At 44.2% G+C, this 24,717-nt stretch overlaps 1 protein-coding gene and 1 long non-coding RNA gene across 7 annotated transcripts in view; one reads left to right on the top strand and one right to left on the bottom strand.

The window, feature by feature from the left end:
• VPS37C (VPS37C subunit of ESCRT-I) overlaps nucleotides 1-15,799 on the bottom strand; it is a 35,009-nt gene extending 19,210 nt beyond the window's left edge. Inside the window, exons 1-2 of one of the 6 annotated variants that reach the window (XM_032489524.1) lie at nucleotides 6,610-6,892; nucleotides 5,212-5,306 (exon numbers count right to left, since the gene is read on the bottom strand). Coding sequence is in view for 1 of the 6 variants with exons in the window: in XM_032489522.1 (XP_032345413.1) it covers nucleotides 6,417-6,572 (156 nt within the window). In the remaining 5 variants the exon portion in view is untranslated. The other 5 variants (XM_032489525.1, XM_032489523.1, XM_032489526.1 and 2 more) reach the window with 5 other exon arrangements.
• On the top strand, nucleotides 1,369-1,769 carry LOC116666494. Its single transcript, XR_004323385.1, has 2 exons — nucleotides 1,369-1,508; nucleotides 1,735-1,769. It is a non-coding gene; the product is annotated as an uncharacterized LOC116666494 (long non-coding RNA).
• Nucleotides 15,800-24,717: the final 8,918 nt, after the last annotated feature.

Genomic DNA, 24,717 nt, shown 5'->3' on the forward strand with positions numbered 1-24,717 from the left:
GCCAGACCGGAATGCTGGTTTTGAAAGTTCTCCTGGGGAGGTGGGGAGTGGCCGTGGCTCACCCTGGAGACATAAAAGCTGGTGGCAGACATTCAGGGAGTGTTCATCTACAAGAGCTTTCCTGGAGGCTGACATCTTGCTTGGGTCACCAAGACCTAGCCGCACCCAACAGCCTGTAGGCTTAAGTGCTGGGAAGCCAGAGGCCAAACAACCTACTGGATGCAAATGCAGCCCTACCCACCAGCAGACTTCCTGAGCCCACAGCTGCCTCTAGACAAGCCCCTAGACATGGCCTTACTCACCAGAGGACTAGGACCTAGCTCCACCCAGCAGTGGGCAGGCACCGACCCTTCCTGTCAGGAAACCCACACAAGCCTCTAGTCCAGCTGCACCCATCAGGGGGCAGACACCAGAAGTAAGAAAACAACAGTCCCACAGCCTGCAGAATGAGTCTCCAAACAAAAGCCAGACTCCACCCTGGAACCAGCTGGACCCTAGCTTTGGGTAACAAGGGGGAGTGCATTGCTGGGACACAGAGGACATCTCATACAGAGGGCCACCTCTCCAACGCCAGGAAATGTAACTAACCTACATAATAATACAAACAGAAATTTAGACAAAATGAGGCAGCAGAGGAATACATTCCAGGCAAAGGCACAAGATAAAATCCCAGAAGAAGAAATAAGTCATGAGGAGATAGGCAATCTACCCAAGAAAGAGTTTAGAGTAATGATTGTGAAGATGATCAGAGAACTTGGGAGGCAAATAGATACACAGAGCAAAGTGTTGAGCAAAGAGTTAGAAAATATAAAGAATACCCAAACAGTTGAATACAATTACTGAAATGAATAATACACTAGAAGGCACCAAGAATAGACTAAATGAACCAGAAGAACAGATTGGTGAGCTAGAAGACAGATTAGTGGAAATCACTACTGCAAGAAAAAGAAAAAAAAAGAAAAAAGAATGGAAAGAAATGAGCATAGTTTAAGAGAACTCTGTGACAACATGAAGTACACTAATATTCATATTATAGGGATCCCAGAAAGAGAGAGAAAGGATCTGAGAAAATATTTGAAGAGATAATAGCCGAAAACTTCCCTAACTTGGGAAAGGAAACAGTCGCTCAAGTCCAGGAAGTACGGAGAATCCCACACAGGATTAACCCAAAGAGGAACACACCAAGGCACACAGTATTCAAATTGACAAAAATTAAGGATAAGGAGAAAATATTAAAATCAGCAAGAGAAAAGCAACAAATAAAATGCAAGGGAACTTGCATAATGTTATCAGCTGGTTTTGCAGCAGAAACTCTTCAGGCCAGAAGGGAGTGGCACGATATGTTAAAAGTGATGAAGGGGAAAAGCCTACACCCAAGAATACTTTACTCAGCAAGGCTCTCATTCAGATGTGATGGAGAAATCGAAAGCTTCACAGATACGCAAAGGCAAAAAGAATTCAGCACCACCAAACCAGCTCTACAACAAATGTTAAAGGAACTTCTCTAGGTAAAAAAGAAAAGGCCACAATTAGAAACAAGAAAAGTAATCATGAGGGGAGGAGGGTATGAATACAGGGTACCTAAAATGCATTTGAAATTAAGTGATCAGCAACTTAAAACAATCATGTGTATATACAGATTTCTACACCAAAACTCCATGGTAACCGCAAACTAAAAATCTATAATAGATATACATGCAAAAAAGAAAGAAGAATCCAAATGTAACTCTAGAGTCATCAAACCACAAGAGAAGAGAATAAGAAGAAGAGAAAAAAAAGAGAACTACAAAAATAAATCCAAAACAATTAACAATGGCAATAAGAACATATGTATTGGTAATTACCTTACATGTAAATGAATTAAATGCTCCAACCAAAAGACATAGACTGGCTGAATGGATACAAAAACAAGACCCATACATATGCTGTCTACACGAGACCCACTTCAGAGTTAGAGAAACATGCAGGCTGGAAGTGAGGGGATGAAAGAAGATAGTCCATGCAAATAGAAATCGAAAGAAAGCTGGAGTAGCAATATTTACATTAGACAAAATAGATTTTAAAATAAAGACTGTTACAAGAGACAAAGAAGGACACTACAAAATTCTCAAGGGGTTGATCCAAGAAGAAGATATAGCAATTGTAAATATAATAATGACAGTGTTGTGTGGGACTTATAACATATATAGAAGTGAACAGTGTGACAAGAGCACAAAGGCCAGGAGGGAGGAAATGAGAGTATACTATCGTAAGGTTCTTAAACTACATGTAAAGTAGTATAGTATCACTTGATGATGGGCTGTGACAAGTTAAAGATGCACACTATAACCTTAAAGTAACCACTTTTTAAAAAGAGTTATAAAAATAAATTTTTAAAGTTATAGCTAGTAGACTATAGCTAATAGCTACAAGAGTTATAGCTAAAAGGAAAGAAAAAGGAATCATAAAAATTACTCCAGTCCTAAAGAGATTAGGAAAAAAAGGGAAATCGGAGGAAAGAACATGGAACAGACTGAAAAGAAATAGCAAGATGACAGAGTTAACCCAACTACACGAATAATCACATTCGATGTAAACGGTCTAAACATCCCAATTAAAAGCAGAAATTCTAAGACTGGATTTAACAAAAAGCAAAATTATATGCTGCCTATAAGAAACCCACTTTAAATATAAAGGTACAAATAATTCAAAAGTAAAAGAGTATAAAAAGATATATCACACTCATACTAATTTTTTTAATCCCTATCCATTTTTAAATTGTGCTAAAATATTCATAAAATTAACCATTTTTAAGTATACAATTTTGTGACATTCCATACACTCACACTGTTGTACAACCATCACCACCACCTCCCTCCAGAACTTTTCATTATCCCAAACTGAAACTCGTATCCATTAAACATTAACGTCCCATTCTCCCCTTCCCCCAGCCCTTGTACCATTCTTCTTTCTGTCTCTATGAATTTAACTACTCTAGGAACCTAGAGGAGATGGTGTATCTCTTTATATCCTTTTACTTTTGAACAATTTGTCTTTATATTTAAAGCAGGTTTCTCGTAGGCAGCATATTGATGGATTTTGCATTTTGTAAACTCCAATACATAAGAGGAATCATGCAACATTTGTCCTCTTGTGACTGACTTGTTTCACTTAGCATTATTTCTTCAAGTTTTATCCATGTTGTAGCATGTGTCAAATTTTCCTTCTTTTTTAAAGCTGGATAATATTCTATTGTATGCATGTACCACATGTTATTTATCCATTCATCTGTTATTGGACACTTGGGTTCCTTCTACCTTTTGGTTATTGTGAGTAATGCTGCCATAAACACTGGTGTACAGATGTCTGTTTGAGTCTCTGCTTATACTTCTTCAGGGTATATACCCAGAAATGGAATTGCTAGATCGTATAGTAATGTTATCTTTAATTTTTTAAGGAATTACCAAACTGTATTCCACAGCAGCTGCACATTTTACATTCCCACCAGCAGCATAAATAAGGTTCCAATTTCTCCACATCTTTGCCAATACTTATTTTTTTAATAGTTATTCTCATGAGCATAAAGTGGTATCTCATTGTCATTTTGACTCAGATTTCCCTACTGACTAGTGATGTTGAGTACTGCCATGTGCTTATTAGCCATCTGTATATCTTCTTTAGACAAATGTCTTCTAAAGTCCTTTGCCCATTTTAATCAGGCTGTTTTGTTTTTTCATTGTTGGGATGTAGGAGTTCTTTATTCTGGATATCAATCCACTAGCACTAATTTGTTTTTAAGTTGGACTGGCTATATTAATATGAGACAAAGTACGGTTTCAGAGCAGAGAATATAACCAGGGATTAAAAGAGTCATTTCATGATAAGAGAGGTCAATTCATCAAACGAACATAACATCCCAAAATGTTCATGTACAGGACAGAGCTTCAAAACACATGAAGCAGAAACTAACAAAACTATAAGGAGAAATGGACAAATTCACAATTACAGCCAGAAGTTTCAATGCCCCTCTTTCAATGACTGATAGAACAAGTAGACAGGAGAGCAGTAAGGACACAGAAGACTGGAACAGATCCACCAACCAACTTAACTGACATTTATGGACCACTCCACTCAACAGCAGCAGTAAACATATTCTTCTCAAGTGCTCACAGGGCATTTACCAAGGCAGACCATATGCTAGGCTATAACACAAGTCTCAGTAAATTAAAACAATCCAAAACATACAAAGCACATCCTCTGTTTATAAAGAAATTAAATTAGAAACCAATGTTTACTGGACAGAAGAATAAAGTAATAGCATAATGCTGACTTTCCCTCTTATACTACTTGTAATTCTACGCAGGAGGGAGCAGATAAATCAGCAGCGTGACTTAAAATACATACATGTCTTCAGTCCTAGGCATACCTGACCTGGGGTATCTGACATTCACGGCTCATTCTCTCCTCTCCTCTCTTCTCTGGCCCATCCTAAGCTTAAGACACCACTTGTCAGCCCCAGTTAAATCACGACAAACCTGTCTGGTATTTGCGCAAGTATTTCACATAAACCACAGAAAGGGGAGATGTGCAGTGGAGGAACACATGCATTTAAAGCTCCCTAAACCTCAGAGACTGGGCCTTCACAGAGATGTCTCTGTCATAGGCCAATTATCCTGGAATGAACTGGAACCTTCTAAAAATTCCAGACCCCAAGGAGAAACTGAAATAATTTCTGAACAGAGAGCCAATCAGATTAAAACAGGTCTTTGCTAAGCTATTAGGTCAGTCTGGAAAAACCCTACTAGGGCTGGCCAACAGTGTCCAGAGATGATTCATATGGCCAGTTACCCAAATGTGCTGTAGCAGCAGATTTACGGCAGATAAGCAAATTTCACAGCAACAAGCAAAACGATAACAAGAATCCTTAGAAACAATTTCACTGCCAAGCTCAGCAAATCTACAGACTTGTTAAGGCAGTGCTTCCCAACTTAGGGCAAATGTTAAAAATACAAATTCCTGGGTCCCTCTCCAGAGTCTAAGCAAGACTTCCTAGAAGTGAACTGTATTTTCAAGAAGTATCACAAATGATTCTTAACATCCAGCAAATATACTAGCTTTGAAATGCGACTAACAACAGGTTAAAAATCCCTACTCGGCCACTTACTGGCTATAGGACCCTACCCTAATTACTTAACATCTCTATGACTCACTTCACCTGTAAAATGGGCTCACCTTGAAGTGTTCTCAGAATCCAGCATGTTCATAAAGCCCCTAGAACAGAGCCAACGGCACATGGCAGCCAAGAAAGAAATCAGAGCTACTGCTACCTAAAATTGAAAAAAAAAAAAAAAAGCTACCGGCAGCTGCCCAGATGAAGTCTGCAAAGAAAAGTTTCTACTTAATGGAAATGACAAGGCACCAAGCCAGATTTCTGAGATAATCTAGGAAAAAGCTTTTCTGAGCACTGGGATAGACAAGAACAAAAGACACTCACTTCAGTGGGGAGGGTCTAGCTCAAAGTGGTAGAGTGCATGCTTAGCATGTATGAGGTCCTAGGGATTGAAATAAATAAACCTAATTACCTCCCTCCCCCGCCCCCCAAAAAAACCTAATAAAATTAAAATTAAAAAAAACCTCTCACTTCAGTGTCCAGTATTTCGCCCCAAGCCCTCCCATCCAGAACCAGAGTTCAGGTCTGTGCAGGGTTGCAGCTTTGGACAACAGCCAAAGAAACCGTTTTCTTCCCAAATCACTGTTACCACCACCTTCAGCTGTAGGTCTGCCAGTCGCCGACGGTGGTAACATCTTGGATGCACCAGTAGGAAATGGGACTCTTGGGTAAGAGACAGGGAGCCAATGAAGAGGGTGGAAAAGCCTGAGTCAGCAATAGTATTACTGGGCTACTGCTGAAGTGGAGGGAAGTGAGTTTGTTAAGTTTCCAGAGCTAAGGGTGGACGTTCCCAGGGTGAGTGAGCCCAGACATTGTGTAGCTGAGAAAGCATCGACTCATCTCAAGGCCTGAAACCCTGAGGTGTAGAGTCAATTCTGCCAGTAACTAATTCTCTCCCTCTCTCTCTCACACACACAAACACACCCCAATGCTCTTTGTACACAGCAGGTCCAGGACTAGGGGCTGGTCAGTGATGCTGGGCAGTCCAAGTCCGGGTCCAGAATAAAGTATAAGAACAGACCCAAGGCTGAAAGTCCCATCCTCACTGCCCTGGAAAAAAAGCATAGCTCAGGTAGTTAAAGACAAGAGTGTCCTTCAGACCCCACTCTTGGGCCTGTTTCCCCACCTGTACAATGGGCAAACTGGCTCTAACGTCACCAGAAGTGTGACCAGCATGATGTCCAATACGGGGTGGAGGACGGCCGGTGCGGGATGGGGGGGCGGGGCTGGAGGCGCGACCAGCGCAGGGAGTTCAGGCAGTGCTTACCGCTTCCCCTCTCTTCTCCCGCCCTCCCACCTGCGAGGGGCAGGGGCGCCGGCCCTCGGCGGGAGTCACGCGGCTCTCGCGCCCAATCACCAGCCTCTGCCAATCTGGGGCCGGCAGGAGGGGGCGCGCCGCGAGCGATTGCAGCGCCACCCCCATCCCCGTCCTCGCCCCTCCCTGGGCCCAGCTCACCTACCCCGGCTGCCGCCGCCGCTGCCACCGCCGCCGCGGGTTAAATCGCAGGCCGCGCCCACACTTCCGGGGCCCGCGTGGCCCGCCCCCTCCTGCCGGATATGACCCCCTCCAACGTCCGGGTGCTGGGAGCTGGGCTCACGCTACTCGTTCCTCCACACGTTGGGCGCGCCGCGGGCTTCTTAGTCACCACGACGCCGCCCCGCCGCCCCCACAACACTCACATTCGCGGTCCCTCGGGACCTCACCCATAGGAAGGCCCACGAGACCCCTCCCGCGTGCGGTGCAGCCAGGCCCCGCCCCCGGAGGGACCCCGCCCCCCGGGAGGGACCCCGCCCATTGGGCGGAGCCCAGACCGCCGTGGGCGAGTGCGCCTGCGCAGGCATCTGGAGTTTCTCTGGTCTGCGAGAGATTCTAACAGAACTTGGCCTCGGCTTTGTGGGGGCTGCTCAAAGCGGTCCAAAAGAGACCCGAAAAGAAATGAATGGAATCCCAGCACCGAGGGGACCCCCTAGATGGTCTGAGCTCTGACTGCGGAATCCCGACGCCAGAACTGGAGTGATCACAGTCTTAATTGTACCGTGGCAAACAGCAGTGCCTGTCCGTCTGGAACTAATTGGCGGGCTCCTCAAAACAACTCTGAGTAGCTTCCCCTAAAAGTAACCTGTTTTCCCAGGCCCTAGGTTACATTTAGTCCATTCTGAGTGGGTAGTGTTTTAAAAAATAACAGACGGCTTTATATATCCTCACTTGCCCAGAATCACGAGGCTGATGCCATGTGAAGCAAGACCTTGATGCTCGCTGGCCCTCTCTTCTTTAGGCGCTCATTCTGAACAACAGGCCTGGAGGTGCCCATTCCCTGTGTTATTTCTCAGCACCGTCTATAATTGCACCTTTGTAAAAATAGGACCCCAGGAGGAGAGTTTCTTAGACCAAGGAAACCGTGCCACACAAATTCAAAACCTTATTAGATGTTAAGACCTTGGTTGCTGGTTACAGAAACCCAACTCAAAACAGCTTTTGCAAAATGGAAATTATTGGACCGCATAACAGCAAAATCTTGGGGTGCTGATAGTGCCAGGAACAGCAATATTCAAGGCCTCGTTCTCCCTATTTGATTCTGTTCTTTTTCTTTGGTGTTAAGACCCGTTCCTTTCTATACAATGGAATAAAGTCTCTTCAGCAAATGGTGTTGGGAAAACTGGACAGCAAGCATGTAAATCAAATGAAGCTAGAACACTCCCTTACACTATACACAAAAATAAACTCAAAGTGGATCAAAGACTTAAACATAAGACAAGATACAATAAACCTCCTAGAAGAAAATATAGGCAAAACATTATCTCACGTATATCTCAAAAATGTTCTCCTAGGGCAGTCTACCCAAGCAATAGACATAAAAGCAAGAATAAACAAATGGGACCTAATTAAACTTACAAGCTTCTGCACAGCAAAGGAAACCGTAAGTAAAACAAAAAGACAAGCTATGGAATGGGAGAAAACTTTTGCAAATGAAACCGACAAAGGCTTGATCTCCAGAATATATAAGCAGCTCATACGACTCAATAAGAAAAAAAAAAAAAAAAAAGATCCAAAAATGGGCAGAAGACCTAAACAAGCAATTCTCCAAGGAAGAAATACAAATGATCAATAGGCACATGAAAAAATGCTCAATATCACTAACTATCAGAGAAATGCAAATCAAAACTACAATCAGGTATCACCTCACACCAGTCAGAATGGCCATCATTCAAAAGTCCACAAATGACAAATACTGGAGAGGCTGTGGAGAAAAGGGAACCCTCCTACACTGCTGGTGGGAATGCAGTTTGGTGCAGCCTCTGTGGAAAACAGTATGGAGATTCCTCAAAAGACTAGGAATAGACTTACCATATGACCCAGGAATCCTGCTCCTGGGCATATATCCAGAAGGAATCCTACTTCAAAAAAGACACCTGCGCCCCAATGTTCACAGCACCACTATTTACAATAGCCAAGACATGGAAACAGCCTAAATGTCCATCAACAGATGACCGGATAAAGAAGATTTGGTATATTTATACAATGGGATACTACTCAGCCATAAAAACCGACAACATAATGCCATTTGCAGCAACATGGATGCTCCTGGAGAATGTCATTCTAAGTGAAGTAAGCCAGAAAGAGAAAGAAAAATATCATATGAGATCGCTCATATGTGGAATCTAAAAAAAAAAAAACAAAACATAAATACAAAACAGAAACAGACTCATAGACATAAAATACCAACTTGTGGTTGCCAAGGGGGCGGGGGGCGGGAAGGGACAGACTGGGATTTCAAAATGTAGAATAGATAGACAAGATTATACTGTATAGCACAGGGAAATACATACAAGATCTTGTGGTAGCTCACAGAGAAAAAAAAAAGTGACAATGAATATATGTATGTTCATGTGTAACTAAAAAATTGTGCTCTACAGTGGAATTTGACACAACATTGTAAAATGACTGTAACTCTATAAAATTGCTTAAAAAATAAAATATCCAAAAAAAGACCCTTTCCTTTCAGTAGATAGTCTCAAATTTTGGAAAGAATGTATCTGATTGGCTAAGATAATCATTGTTACCCCTATCCAGCAGAGTTTACTCTTCTTTGCCTCCATTGGGTCAGGTGATCACCTTTCTCCAATGAATAGTCACCCATTAGAGCACAGAAGGGATCAGTGAGGAAGTCAGTCTCTGCTACTGACCCTTTTGAGACACCTGTAACTCATTTGAGAGATGCCATGGCTGGTTTTGCAAACACATCCTTTGAACATAATGTTAAAGTGGCTCCCATTGACAGCAGCTGCCAGAAAGCTGGGTTGAAACTGCTTGTAAGGGGTGAGGAGGGCCAGGGCAAATGACCTTAAACCCTTTTGTGCTATGTAATTTTTAATACCGTACATGTATTACTTTGGGGGTAAAAAAAAATTAGAAAACACTGATAGATTAACTCGAGTTTATCTTCAGCAATCCTTTTACTTACTGGTACTGTGTTGGAATGTGGAATGTAGGTGTGATGGCTGGAGCTAGATTAGTCATCTTGAACCATGAGGCAACCATGAGACTGGAGGCCATACTGACCACACAATTAGGAGCTTGATCCCTGACACAATGGAGCCCTGTGACCCTGCTGGATGCCCACCTCCAGATTTTTTACAGGAGAGGGAAAAAAACCACCTTTGTAAACCACTGTTATTTAGGGTTTTCTATCACTCATCCTTTAGGTCTTAGACTCCAATTCTGGAAAGTCCCTCTTGTATCCCCAAGGCTGGTTAAGTACCCCCTTTATATTTGTCAAACACCCCACACTTTTTCCTTTCTTGGTATTTACAACGTTTTTCTGTAATAGACCATTCCCTCCCCCTAGATAGCAATTTCTGTAAGGACAGGCAAAGACTATATTATACACCATTTTACACAGATGCTAGAAACTCCTAACACAATGACAATAATGACTTGTGAATGTGACAGATATGGTTATTCCACTGAGGGTGTTGAGAGGAAATGACAAACTGCTGCATACTCTCCGAATTAACTGGGTCATTGCCAAATCATCTTATGGTAGGGCGGGGGTGAGCGCTGGCCCTCCTGAATAACTAAAGACACAGAATCAGGGCAAAGGAGGGAGGGAGAAAAAGTGGCAGGAAATTCAAGTCATCTGAGGCTGGTGGCATTAGAACAGGGTGCTCTTCCTACCTCGTTTCTTTCTGTTTTCCACTTCTGGCTCTTTTCGGCTTCCCCTGGCTCTTGCCCCAGCCCTCTTTGGCCCTGGACCCCCATCACTTGCACCTATGTCCCCATATACCATGCCTTGATTATACCCAATGTCATTCATATTCAGAGTGTCCCTGATACATGCAAAAAAAGAGAAAGAGAAAGAAAAGGCAGCTCCTTACTCTTTTCTCTTGTTCATTCATTCCCCATATGTTCACCGAATACCCGTACTGCTAAGACCTATGGATACAAATTGAACACATCATCTCCAGCCTCAAGGAAATCACATCCTTGGTTGGGATGTTAGAATTCCAAGACATCTCAGCCCTTTAGGTGATCTTGATCAGGAGCAAGAAACATTAAAGTAGAAATAGTCATGTTTCTACCCGCTTCTAAAAAGTGTTTGCTCGTTTAGCTCCTTAGCTCCTGGATCTTGTGATGCTGCTGGCCTGGATGGACAAGTGATGCTAACAGAGGTAAGGAAGGATGGACAGGTAGGTCAGAATGTAAGGTAACAAAGGCAAGATATTTAAGAAGCTGAGATATTGAGAGAGATTTAGGAACTGAGTTGGAAAAGCAGTTTTTAAAGGAAGTTTGGCCATGTGGTATGTATAATCCCCAATTCAGTCTCCAGGAGACCTTCAGTGAAGATTTTGGTGTTTTGTTTGTTTGTTTGTTTGTTTGTTTGTTTGTTTGTTTTCTGGAACTGCAAGTCTGATATGTCTGGATGGTTTCTCGCTCCTGTTCCTTCTTCATCGCTTCCACACTGTGCCCAGCAGTTCAGCCTGCTCCATTAAAAACGGTTTTATTTTGGGGGAGAATATGGTTCAGTGGTAGAGCACATGCTTAGTATGCATGAGGTCCTGGCTTCAATTCCCAGTACCTCATTAAAAAATAAGTAAATAAATAAATGTAATTACCTCCCTCCACCCAAAAAATAGAGGGATTCAGAAAGGTTTTGTGTCTCTGAGGAAGGGGCTGGTGGCTGCCTATAAAATCATCCATTCCGTTTTTCCTTCAACATGGAATATATTTTGTTATATAGCAATGTGCTCAGTAGCTAAAAGACTGCATATCCCAACTTCTTTTACTGTTAGTTGTGACTTGGTGACTTTGTGAGATAAGCAGACGTATTGAGAGGGATTTCTTGGAAGGCTACTTTAAAGGAGCTGATTCAGTTGGGAGATGAGTCTCTTCACCCTCCCCACCTTCTTCTCAACTGTTGTCTAGATGTCTGATGTGATGGCTGGAACTCCTGTAGCTGTATTGGACCCTGAGGCGACCTTGGAGATGGAAACCAGTCAAGCTCTGGATGGCCTAACTCCAGATTTCTTTAAGTTGGAGGAAAAAAAATCAAGTTTTATCTTGTTAAAGTTATGGTTCTTTTAGGTTTTGTGTAAGTGTAAAATGCTTCCAAACTTAAATCTGGTACTACTATGGTTAGTATGGTACAGCTTTATTATTGTTATTTTGGTGGTTTTGGTAAATGAATTTATATTTTAAATTTTTCTTTCCTTTATTACTTTATTAAAGTTATGTAAAACCACACATATACAGTCTCGTATAAATGCAAAATTGTGATTGTAAACATGCTTTCTTATAGTTTGTGGATTTTTTTTCTTTTCTTTCTTTTCTTTTTCTTTTTTTGTTTGTTTGTTTGTTTTGCTTTGTTTCCCCACTTATCAACATCTTAGGATATGTCCTCTCATATAATCTCATCCAAATCCGTATCTACAAGCCAAAAGAGGCTGAGGGGCAGGGTGGGGCAAACCAAAAAAGGACAAAGTATAGGCACACAAATGAGGTTGGTGGCCACTGTAACTTGTCATAAATATTCTGTAACAGGATCACACTTTCCCTGCCCTTCTATGTACCCACCACCCCCAGGTGTTCCATCACCATGGAATTTACTTTGGCCAGTGGAAAGCGAGTAAAGGTGATGTATCCCTTCCAAATGGAAGCCTTTAAAAAGCAGAGTCCAATTTGCCACACACACCCTTCCCCTGCATCCGGAAGGGGCCTCCATCAGCTTTCCTCTCCAAGTGACAGTGATGGTCTCCCTGCCCACCGATGTCAGATGTGAATGAGAAATAAACCTTAGTTGTGTTGAACCATTGAGATTTGGGGGTTTTATGTCTCCACAGTATGACTCAGCTTATCTTCACTGAAACAAGAGGATATAACAGGGACTGCTCATTGTCTCCTTCTTCCTTTGGTAATTAAACCCCTAGTCTAAAGCCACCCAGCTAAAGTGTAGCCTCTCTTTCACCTAAAAATGCCACCTATGACTTCATTATAGCCAATGAGATGTGACTGGAAGTAATTGTATAATTTCTGGTTATGCCCTTTAAGGAAAGGGCATGTCCTGCTTCCCCTTCTCTATGTCCTGCTAGCTGGAAAGCAGATGTAATGACAGGAGCTGGAGCAGCCATATTAGACCGAGAGATGACTATCACACATGGAAGATGGCAAAGCAACTAGAAAGAATGTGGGTCCCCATCACTGTGGAGCAACCTGGACTATTATTACATGAAAGAGAAATGAAGTTGTATTATATTTAAGCCTCTGTTATTTAGGCTTTGGTTACAGCTGTTGAACCTGCAACATAATTAACCTGGATGTTCGCCTTGTTTTGAGCATTAGAATATAGTGGACAGAGACATGATCTACATACATGGACTTATGATTGTGTTAAGTGAGCTCCCTGCCCTCCGGAATATGTGGTCTAGGCTGAGTTTCAGAAAATCAAACAAGGGCAAAGGTGCATGGCAAGGAAAGTTTCAAGGTGCTCTACAAACATTCGCAGGGGAAACCCAGATCAGTGGTTTTGGTGGGTTGCCTGAAGAAAGGGACCATCTTAGGTCAGCCTCCCCAGAAGTTGCCCAGGATGAGAGGTTTCATATATGTGATTTATTTCAAAGTTGCTCCCAGAGAAACCAGTGAGGAAGCAAGGGAAGCAGGACAGGGAAGGGGATGAAGCTGAGCCTGGGTGTGATTTCATGCAAGTCTTGGAGGGGGAGGCTCCTGCCTGCTCCCACAAGGAACTCTGGGATATAAGTTGTGCCTCAAAAGTGCCCCAACCCCGGGCTTTCACACTCCCACAAGCACTGACCCCTGAGCCTTCGGCTAAGAGCCACCCAGTGTCTCTGGGCTCTTGGAGTAGATCCTCCAAAGACAAGCCACAGGTGCCACTAGAAGCAAAACCACAACCAAAGCAGGGAAAATGCAACCTCAGACACTAGGGTGTTCTGGACCCACTCTGCTCTCTCCAGCATCATAGCAGGAATCCCACTAGGGGAAAGAGGCCTCCTCATCTCTAGAGGAAACCATTTCTGATGAACCAGGAAGAGCTAGAAGCTGGAACACAGTGCATTTCACCCCAGCAGAGAGCATTTCACCCTTGCATTTAAATCTCCAGGCCCCTGCAATACATACACATCCATGCGCACGTGCACGTGCACATACATGCGCAGGCAATGTTTTTAAAAGCAAGATGCAGGGACCAGTGTGATTGTTGGTAAAGTGCTCAGCCAAGACAGGACAGGCTCCGTCTCTAGTTTGGGCCCCCTTCGGTGTCACACTGAAGCTCCCCTACACTCTAATTTCCAATGACCTTGACACGGGCTGCGATAAGTCTCCAGAAGTCAGACAAACCTCCCCAAGCCCTCAGCCAGCTGGAAGTGGGAAGGAAAGGATGGCCTCTCCTCCAGGCAGCAGTCCTGAAGCAGTCCCCAGACCAGCTGGAGGTCAGACAGCCGCTGCTTGTTCCCGCTCAGGCCTGGAGGCCCACAAAGCAGCCCTTTCATCCCACAGCTGGACAGCCCTACACAGCGATCGCACAGCTGGCGAGAGGCTGACTCAGGATTCCAGCTTGCGGCTCCCCTCCTCCTGATCTCCAGTCCCTGCTTTGCCACCAAATTCCCTTGGTCTACAGCAACCTTGGCCAAGTCCCTGCTGTCCTCTGAGCCTCAATTCCTCATCTGTAAAGCCAGCAATGGAACTAGAGGGTCCCTCAAGGCATTACAGGACACTGAGACAGCTCCTTCTTAACCCCTGTGTCCCAGACAAGCTTCCCACATACACCAAGTGTCACAGGTATGAATTTGAGTCCAAAATACACGATTAACTTTGCCAACAAAAAATTGTCCCTTGCCGTCTGACACTAAAGAATGAAGTCACGAGCCACTGTTGTCGCTGAACTTCAGCTCACCTTGAAAGGAGTTCAGGGCTGAGATCAGGAATGAGGCACTCCGTGCTCTGGGGAAACTGATGGGAAAACTGGTGGAACAGTCCTTCAGAGAGCTGAATATTTTCAGGAGGAGATTTTATGAGCCCAAATTCTTGCATCTTCTTATATCTAAAAAAGCACTAAAATCATTCATGGAGACGTCTGCTCTTCGTGACTAGCAGCAAGCCTCTGCCAAAATGTGTGCGTGGCTGCACGTATCACCTTCACTAAAATCATAGATATTCTGCATCCCCTTTGACCTCTTCAGAATACTTCCGAGCTATCTGGGAGGCTGCCTCCCAGGCTATAGTCTGTATCTTACCCCAAATAAAATTTAACTCATAACTCTCGCATTGTGCTTTTTTTTTTTTGAGTCAACAACTTTATACAAAACTCATATAGCAAACTACACTTCAATAACAAATTTAAAAATTTAAATTAAAAACAAATAAATAAAAATAAAAAGCTGATTGAACACACACAAAAAAAGAACTCATATAGCACTTACCATGATTTTAAGCACCCTACGTGTATTAACTCATTCAGTTCTGTTACTATCCTTTATTTAAAGATGGGGGGTGTGAGGCACAGAGAGGGTAAGTAACTTGTCCAGGTCACACAGCTAGCAAGTGGCCTACCTAAGATTTCAACCCAGGCCCTCCGGCTCCAGCACTGCTCTCATTTTCTAAGCCATGTCACATACCCTTTTTTTTTTTCAATAGTTCCGTCTTCTTTCCCTTCCAGGCCAGAGAGAATTTATCTCCTGCTCTTCCCCCTCCTCCATGGAATCCTGTGAGATTTCTAGACTATTGTGGTGTCAAAAGAAAAATGGAGGGGATGCCCACTGTGGTGTCACCATCATATCCATAGCTCTTCCACCCACCTGGTGACATGCTAGTGCCCTCTGTCTCTGGGCAGGTCACAGACGTGCCCCTCCCAAGGCCCAGGCTGGAGCTAGCATCAGTCCTTGGGGATGGTACCAGCTCCTCTCGAGGCCACGTGCTAGGCGATCAGACCTCAGCACCCATCCACCTCCAACCAGAACTTCTGTCCCTTACCGCAGATGTGACGAGAAGAGAATCAGCCTCGGTCATGCATGGATGCCCAGAGAGAGCAACCCTCCCTTCCCTTACCAGCACTTACTCCTCTACCTCCTCCTGTTAACTTCCGCCGCTTCGGAGGGAGCTTTCTTCAGAGTAGTTCTAGAACACTGCTGAGCTATTAGCTACCACGCCTCCTAGCCTAGAATACTACCCTTTCATTTCCTACGGCTGTGAGAACAGGAAGGAAATTAACATTTCTGCATAACACACACACACACACACACACACACACACACACACACACACACACACACACACCCCTGTCTGTGCAAAGTGCTAGGCAAACAGTTCGAATAACAATGGGAAATTAATCACGAAAGTTGTTACCAAATTAAAGTTAAATCTGCCTTGCCACCATTTAACCTTTGTCTCTGTTCTGCTCTGAAAAGTCACCAGAGAGTAAGTCCAGTCCTCTGTTCTTGTGGAAAACTTTCAGAGATTTGAGGTTGGTCTTTGTACCCCACAAAAGTCTTGATTCTCCAGAGTAAACACACTCCAAAGCATCCGTCCCGACTCCCTCTTCCCGGTGAAATGGAGGGTTAGAAGCTAGGGCTTGTGACCTGCACTCAGGGTCCAAACGCTCCCCCAATCTCGTTTCTTCAGCTTTTAGGTTTTGGGGGGTTTTCCTATTTTTTAAAAAATGTATTTCCTTTCTCTAACTTCTTTTATCTTTTGCATCCTTCTCACATTTTAGCCTCACTTTCCTTTTTTCTCCTCCATTCTCTACAGTCTAACATCTGACTCACCTACTCAAAGCTCCCCATCGCCCACGTGATAAATTCCACGCTCTTGAACGTGGTATTCAGCCTCCCCCTCCACCCCGCCCCGTGACCTGGCCTTTGTTCTCCTGTGTATCATTAGTGCTGTCGTCCAGAGTTTCAAGTCTTCATCCTACACTCAGACTGGAACACACTTCCTACTCTCTTAGCATTCAGTGTGGCCAGATGGCTGGTTTGGACCAATGAAATGCAAGAAGTAGTGACACCTGTCACTCCCAGAAAATGCTTTGATAACTAGTGCATGAATGGGCACGTGCCTTTCCCCCTGCTGTGGCAACCAGTGACATTGCAGATGGTGACACTTCCATCAGTCTGCATCCCTGGGTGAAGATGTCTCCAATCGGAGCCCCAGACAACTTGTAATGGACAGAGAGAACAAGAGAGGAAGGTTATTACTTTTTAAATGGGCGTTGCTTGTTAACTGCCCATACTAATGTGATGTGTCCTTTACGCCTAAGCTTGCCAGGTGACATACAATCCCTGTAGTCCATTACGATGCCAGTGGTGCCCTCTTTGACAGACATCCCCTCCTCCCCTACACCCACTCAGCAAAGTCCTTTTATCCATGGAGACGCAGTTCAGTTGCTACCTCCACCAGGAAGCCTTCCTAACTTTCCACCCAAGGCAGCATTAGGCGTCCCCTTCCCAGGATGCCGGGGGCAGGTCTCTGTTACAGTTTGGTCTCATTTTTCTCTCTGACTTTTTGTTTCCTGGACTACAAGTCCCCTACTAGCCTATTCAGAAAAAGCTGGCTCCCAAGGCGACTGGCTTGTGGCAACAGATCATGGACTAGACTTCAGAGCACCTTCCTCCTCAGCCTGGCACCTGCATTCTGGACACAGTCCACACACTGTCCCTGCCCTCCAGGGTCCATCTGTGCAACAGGCATTTTTCGGACTCGGCTTAGAGCACCTTGAAGAAATGTTCACTGAAAGAATGAATATTTCCTGGTAGATGAGATCCTTTCTCAGTCCCCCCCATCCCCCACCCCCTCATCAACTCTGCATCGTTTCCTGGTCCCCCAAGCCCAGGACTAAGGAGCAGCTGGAATTTGCAATCAGATCTGGATTCAAACCTTGGCTCTATCACTCCCAGGACATGCATCCTCAAGGGAGATACTTAACCCCTCTCAGCCTCAGTTTCCTCATCTGTAAATTTGGGAAACTCTCAAGTTCTGACAGATTCACAGACACAGAAAACAAACTTGTGGTTGTCAAAGGGGAAGCGGGGAAAGGGATAAATTAAGAGATTGGCAGCTACTACTGCATATAAAATAGATAAATAACAAGGTCTTACTGTATAGCACAGGGAACTACATTCAATATCTTATAATAACCTATAATGAAAAAGAATATAGATACATAAAACTGAATCACTATGCTGCACCCCAGAAACTAACACATTATAAATCAACTATACTTCAATTTAAAAAAAAACACACACACACACGGAAATGCATTCAGTGTCTATGGGCTCCTCAAATGGGTCAGACTCTGTGCCTGGGAGACCAGAGTGGCCCAGCTCAAGCCCTCCTTGAAGGGGAGACATTTGAGATGACACTGAATCTTGAGAAGAAGCCAGCCATGCCAAGAGCTGGGAGAAGAACATTCCAGACGGAGGAAACAGCCATTATAGAGGCCCAAGGTAACTAAGCTCAGTAAATGGCTACTTTCCCACTTCCAATCTTCTTTCCACAGCTGGACACACTACTGTGTGTGGGGACATCCAGGCCACAAGTCACACACCATGAAAGCCGTTACCCTCCTCCCCAGAATGGCAACCCCGGGGCTGCCTGCAACCTGAGGAATGGAGATCAGGGCTGTCCCAGAGCTGAGTCCACTTGGACCCGGGGCTGTGGGGATAAGCTGGTTATCACCGGGGACATTAAGTCCCAGGGACACCACCAGGGACTCTGACCCTCTCAGTGCGCCTGTCCTCCTGGGTGGAACCCCTCAGGGCACTGACAGGGTCAGGAGGAAAGCAAACACTCTTGTCTCCTTCCCCTGTGCGATTCGGGAGCCCCCGGCCCACACTGCTCTCTGGGCAAAGTCCCTTTTCCTCCATTCCTTCTGGAAGCGTGGCCATGGAGGCCAGTGTCAACACCTGACTCTGAGGCCTGGTGGCTGGAACTCCACTCACAATCAGTTGGGACCCAAGAAATGCCCAGCCTTTCCCTGTGGGGCTGCCTGGTCTGCCCTTTTTCTCCAACCAGATTTATATAGCAAAGTGCCCATAGAGCTGGCGTGGTTTCATCCCCATCACGGCCTTCGAAGCTCCAAGGTCTTTCTTGAGCATCTAAGAGGCGACAAGTCCCTTGAGTCCAGGCTATTCCAAGCCTCCTTGCTCAGCCAGGTGTTCCCTGAAGAAAGAGGAAGACATTGTACCTAAGTTGCCAAGGGCTGAACAGAAAACGTTCCTTGCAGTGAACGCGGGCCGATGCCACCCAGTCTCACGAGGATCCTATAGGAACGAGAATAGGGAGCCGCAGGGATGCCGAGCTGGGCACGCGTCAGGGGCTGGCTGCACTTCTGCCTCCTGTCCCACTCCAGCTGGGCCGCCCCTGCTGCGCCTGGCACCCAGGAGAGCTAAGCCCAACATCATTTTCCTGCAAGAAGGCAGGTCTGACAACAGATGCAGGGCCAGAGGAAGGGGAAGAGGAAAGGGCTTCCTCTCTGGCACCTGCAGACCTCTGAGAACTGCCCCCAGAAGCCAGCAGCAGGGGACACAATGAGCTTTCTCTAACCTTTTCCTTCCCAGAGCTCCTCCCAGCCTGATAACCAGAGGCCCTGGGTCCCAGTGCTTCATTAACTTACTTGCAGCCTTTTAGTAAGTCATACCCCCCTCCCCAGGCCTCGGTGTCCTCATCTCTGGGGTGGGGAGACTGGACTTGCTCAAGATCAGCAGTTGCTCCAGACTGAGTACCAATGCGAATTAGTGGACGAGCGGCTGTGGTCAGGGTGCTGGACTCAGAATGGGGAGTGGCAAGCCAGGTGCCACACAATGGCTGTCTGTGAGCTGGAGGACCTCAGGGGCCCTGTCCACTGGCACATTCTGCCGCTCAGGTTCTGTGAAAGATGAGATCAGCTAGTTACGGGGCAAAAGTTACCAGCTGAGGAGGGTGTGGATTCTCCAGCAGGTTTATCCGGACGCTGATGTATCAACTCTCCTAAAGGAACTCTAGGTATGAGACAGGCCAGGAAGGTTAGATAAACCATATGATGTTTAACATGCTTTGAATGACCTGACCTTTTGCTGTCCAGCTTGGTGTGATGCCAAAGGCTAAAGTGTACTCAAAGGGCCCCGGAACACGGCTGCCCTCTTTCCTGAGGCTCACTAGCAGCGGGTCTCTCCACTGCCTCCCTGTCCGGAGCAGGAATTCCAGCAAGAAGAATGTGACCTCCAGCACAGTTCACCAGAGCTGGAGCCCTGGAAGGTACCATTCCTTTCCCAGGGCTTCTCCCTTCCTGGGAAGGAGTCCCTCCTGGTCCCATGCAAGCCGCCCTCCTCTTGGTTACTCAATTGTGAATTCCTCCTCCCTTCCCTCCAAAATATCCCCACAGCCTCACTCCTTGGCTCCCTCCCTACCCAGGCCCTATCCCTTAGCTGCCTTAAAGAAGAGAAAACCAGGGAAGGGGATGCCCAGTTTATTTTTTCTGAAAATATCCTCATCCCTTCTACCTCCAGGCCCTAGTGTGGCTCATCAAAGTCTCCAGCTGGATCACTGAGCAGCCCTGGGGAGGGAGGAAGGGTGGCCTGGTCACAGGAGAAGGTCTGGAGTAATGAACAAGTGGGACTTCAACAACCCAGCTAGTGGGGACCTGCCCAAGTCTGCTTTTCTTGGGCCCTTCCGGGCCCAAGACAGAAAGTTCAAAGTGGACTTTTTTAAAACTTCTTATTGAGAAAACGTTTCAAGCATAACTAAAGTAAAAGAGAATAGTATCATGAACCCTGTATTTCATCACTCCACATCAAAAATGACAACACTACTGTCTTAGTCGGCCCAGGCTGTCATACACTGGAGGCTAGAAGGCCAAGATCAAGATGCCAGCCAACTGGGTTCCTGGTAGGGACCCTCTTCTCAGCTTGCAGACAGCTCTCTTCTTACTTTGTCCTCACATGTGATGGGGAGGGGATGGGGAAGGAGACAGAGAGAACCCTGGTGGCTCTTCTAATAAAGGCGCTAATCACAATCCCATCATGAGAGCCCCACCCTCAAGACTCCACCTCAACCTAACTACCTCCCAAAGGCCCCACTTCCTAACACCATCATATTAGGGGTTAGGGACTCAACCTATGAACTTGGGGGTGGGTACAATTCAACCCATAACAACTACACAATTTTTTTTTAATCTAAACCCTCATTTTAAGATTTGTCACTATTTATTCATTTTTGCTGGGGTATTTTAAGGCAGAGATGATCATTTCACAAAATATATAACCACAATGCCATTTTGTTCCAAACAAAATTAACATCTACTATCCAGGCCATGTTCAAATTTCCCCAGTTTTCTCCAAAAATGCCTTTTAACAGTTTATTTATTCAAATCAGGATCCACAGACTGTACACATATGCTGTGTTTAGTTGCTGTCTCTTGAGCCTTTTAATAAATAAGTCTCTCTCCCTTTTTATGCCATCTATTTGTTTAAAAAGTGGGAGGGGTGGGATCATTTTTCCTATAGAATGTTCCAAGTGTTGGGTTTAGATGATTGCTACCCTGTTATTTTATCTATGTATTTCCTGAAAACTGGTAGTTAGAGCTAGTCTTGAGTTAAAAAAATTTTATTGGATACTTCATATGTAGTTCCATATATTTTTTATTACATCACTACAAGAGGCACAGAATTTCTAGTTGCTCCCCTTTGACAGATGCTAAGATCAATCAGTGGGTCCTGATGTAGCCAACTTCATCCATCCATAATAAACTTTCCCTTCGACTTTTCATCTTATGGTTTTAGCATCCGTTGATGATCTTTGTCCCGATCCATTGTTTCATTAGGATGTTGCAAAACAGAGGTTTCCTAATTCTACCATTTCTTCTGAATTTACCTGCTGGAATTCTTCAATTAAAAAAGTACATCCCTTCACTGATGATTTGTAGCTGCATGAAATATACTTCATACAGAAAAAAATTGCATAAATACTGATGATTTTTTCCTTCTCTCTCTCAGTGATAAGAATAATAAGTTAGTACCCTAACAATCTGTCATGGCGGCAAATTAGATGTTGTATAATATCACAAGGCTTTCTATATATTTAATCTGTTTCAGTCAATTTGATGTGACGCTCAAATTGTCCCACTTTTGACCAGTAGAAGCCTTTCATATGGATTCCTGAGCTTTTTGTCCAGCCAGCAGTGGTCTTCGAAGGCCCTCAATGTTCTGGTCCTTCAAGGTTCCCAGGCTTATGTTGTGCATTTCTTGACACTGCCCTGAAATCAGCCATCTATTCAAGAATCTCTGGATCCTCTAGTGGGAAATGGTATTTAGAGGCAACAAGCCAGGCCTCAGGATAGGCACTCTTTATCAAGTTGCCATTGCTCTTAAGCTTTTCAGTGGCCAGAATTAGAAAGTACAGATTTTCTTAGAAAAATGAAAATAACGAATTAGTACAAAATTCTAATTCAAGTTTTAAGATTGTGGGGTTTTACTTTAGCTTTTTTATTTTACTCTTAAACTGCTTTTCTCCCATCCACTGAAAGACTTGCTTCGTAACAACATTAGTATAATTACTTACTTGCCTTAATCTATAACAGACATACGATACTTTCAAAATCACAGTAATACCAACAGTAAGGTGGTTGCACATAGTTTCAGATTTCTTTGTTTATTCCTTTATTTTTGGTTTTGGCTCTTTTTAGTGGGGGAGGAGGGATTGTTTTTGTCCCTAGAAAATATCCCACTATGAATGTAGAGTCAGAATTCAGTATTTTAAAGCCACTTAAGTCATGTTTTGTTCTTACCAACTTGATACAATTAGGCTCATTTGTCTTAGTCTGTTCTCAATGTTGACAGATACGTTTATCTATTTTTTGATTCTGTAACACATTTTACATGATTGCAAAGTCAAACTATCAAACAAGAAAAAGCTCACTTCTATCCCTGTCCCTCCTTCATAAATTACAATTTTTATTCGTTTTAGGTTTGTGCTGCCACTGTTTCTTATTGAAAATATCCATAGATGTGTATGTAAAAGCAACAGACTATAAGCACTATTCTAGTCCCTCTTTTTTTTTTTTTAAACAATGTACCCTGGAGACCTCACCCATTCCACGCCATTCTCCATCCGCATTATACCCAGTTATGCAGATGCCTTATAACTTATTCAGCACTCCCCCACTGGATGGTCACTTCAGGTACGTTCCTAATCTTTTGCTTTTACAAATAACATTGCAGTGAATAGCTTGTGCATATTCCTTTTTGTATTTCTGTCACTGCATCTTTGGGATAAATTCCTAAAAGTCGAATTGCTGAGTTAAAGGCCACATGTGTGTGTCATCTGCTAGATGCTGTCAAATCCCCTCCATAAGGATTGAACCACCAAAACTGAATTTTGACAACATACAAAAATGAGGAGTAAGACGCAGTGCCCCCCTACTCCATCTATCACCCAAGCTGGTGACCAGGTCAGCTTCCCATTGTTCCACCCAAGGGACAGGCCTGGACAGATCTCACACAGGAACACTCAGGTCCCGGGAGTTCTGGAAAATTCCATCATCTTTGCTTTGGCTGGATTAACAGTATAACAGGTGGCCTGATCATCTCAGGTTGAACAGAAGCTCTGAATGGTGTTTTATTTTTTGGTCTTGGTTAACAAGACACTTAAAAATTATTTATTTCTTTTTATGTTTGGTTTGGCAGACAAAACGTTTCAAGGCATGGATCCTATTAGGGAATTATAGCAGATGCTCAGCAAGTGGAAATTATTAAGTTCATTGGTTTATCTGACCCCGGTGGTCTTTCTTTACACATGGAAGGAAAATTAACACAATTAAGATGCATTCAGTCTCTTATTCATTCAACCAACACAAATTGAACACCTCCCCCCAACTCTGTCTTCTTTCTACTCCCACCTCTAGACCAGAAATAAAACCCTGCAAAGGAATTTGACACAATATTGTAAAATGACTATAACTCAATAAAAAAAGTAGTAGTAGTAGTAGTAGTAGTAGTAGTAGTAGTAGTAGTAGTAGTAGTAGTAGTAATAATAATAATAATAATAATAATAATAATAATAATAATAATAATAATAATAATAATAGTAAATAAATAACCTGCACAGCCTGCAGGCTGAATCCAACACACAGTTGCTTGAGGTTAGGCTCACAATATGTTTTTCGAAAAAAAAAATTAGTTGCTAATATTTAAAATCAGAGGATTTTACATAAATATCCAGACTTCTGATTTCTCTTGAAAACTTGGCCAACCAGCCTGCTTTCCAGCATGGCAGTCGCCGGTTGGAGTTGAGCAGAGGCAGCCCCCCGTGGTGGGGCATGGGCTGCCCCATGCCCATGACACCCATCTAACCCCTCCATTCATTTCTCTTGCCTCCTGGGCCATGAGTTTGTGAGAACTGCCTTGGACTGCAAGCTCCCCAAGGACAAGGACTGTCTGTCTCTCACTTGACTTTAACGTTCCAGCATCTAACCCAGACCCCAACATTTCCTCCGGAAATGGCTGTTGGATGAATAAAATAGCTTTTGGATACATGCATCACCTTCCTTCCGATGTTAAAACTGTACAATTGTAATGTTACTCTAGCCTAGATCTTTGAGGCAGATCAGCCTCCTAGGTGCCCCTGACCTGTGCCATCTGTCCCACCACCTAAAGCCACTCTTGCATCAGTGGGCTGCCTCCAAAGTCTTCACTTTGCCAGTTGACCACTCTTCCTCCTAGCAATCTCCTCCCCAGCTGAGGACAGTGATGCACACATCATGGTGTTGCTAGGAAGACTGCATGAGATCACGGATGTCAAGCATGGCCCCTAGCACTTCTCTTTATCACATTTTGGGCAGTGTTTCATCTTCAAGGTAGTAAGATTCTCCCTATTGTTAGTCCGTGCGGCTTGGTTTGGTTTTTCAGCCAAGCCCCAAGGAAGAAATTATAGTAGAAATGTCTGCATTCTGAGAATTTTCTAGGTGCACTCCCCACGGATACTGATGGAGGAAAAGATCTTATCAAAAGGCTTGTATTTCTTATCAGGTCCACTAGTGGCCCTTTAGGGTAGATTAGAGCATATATAACCAAGAACTCTTGGCCGCCACTGC

This window comes from Camelus ferus, chromosome 10 (genome assembly GCF_009834535.1).
Source record: "Camelus ferus isolate YT-003-E chromosome 10, BCGSAC_Cfer_1.0, whole genome shotgun sequence".
NCBI lineage: Eukaryota > Metazoa > Chordata > Mammalia > Artiodactyla > Camelidae > Camelus > Camelus ferus.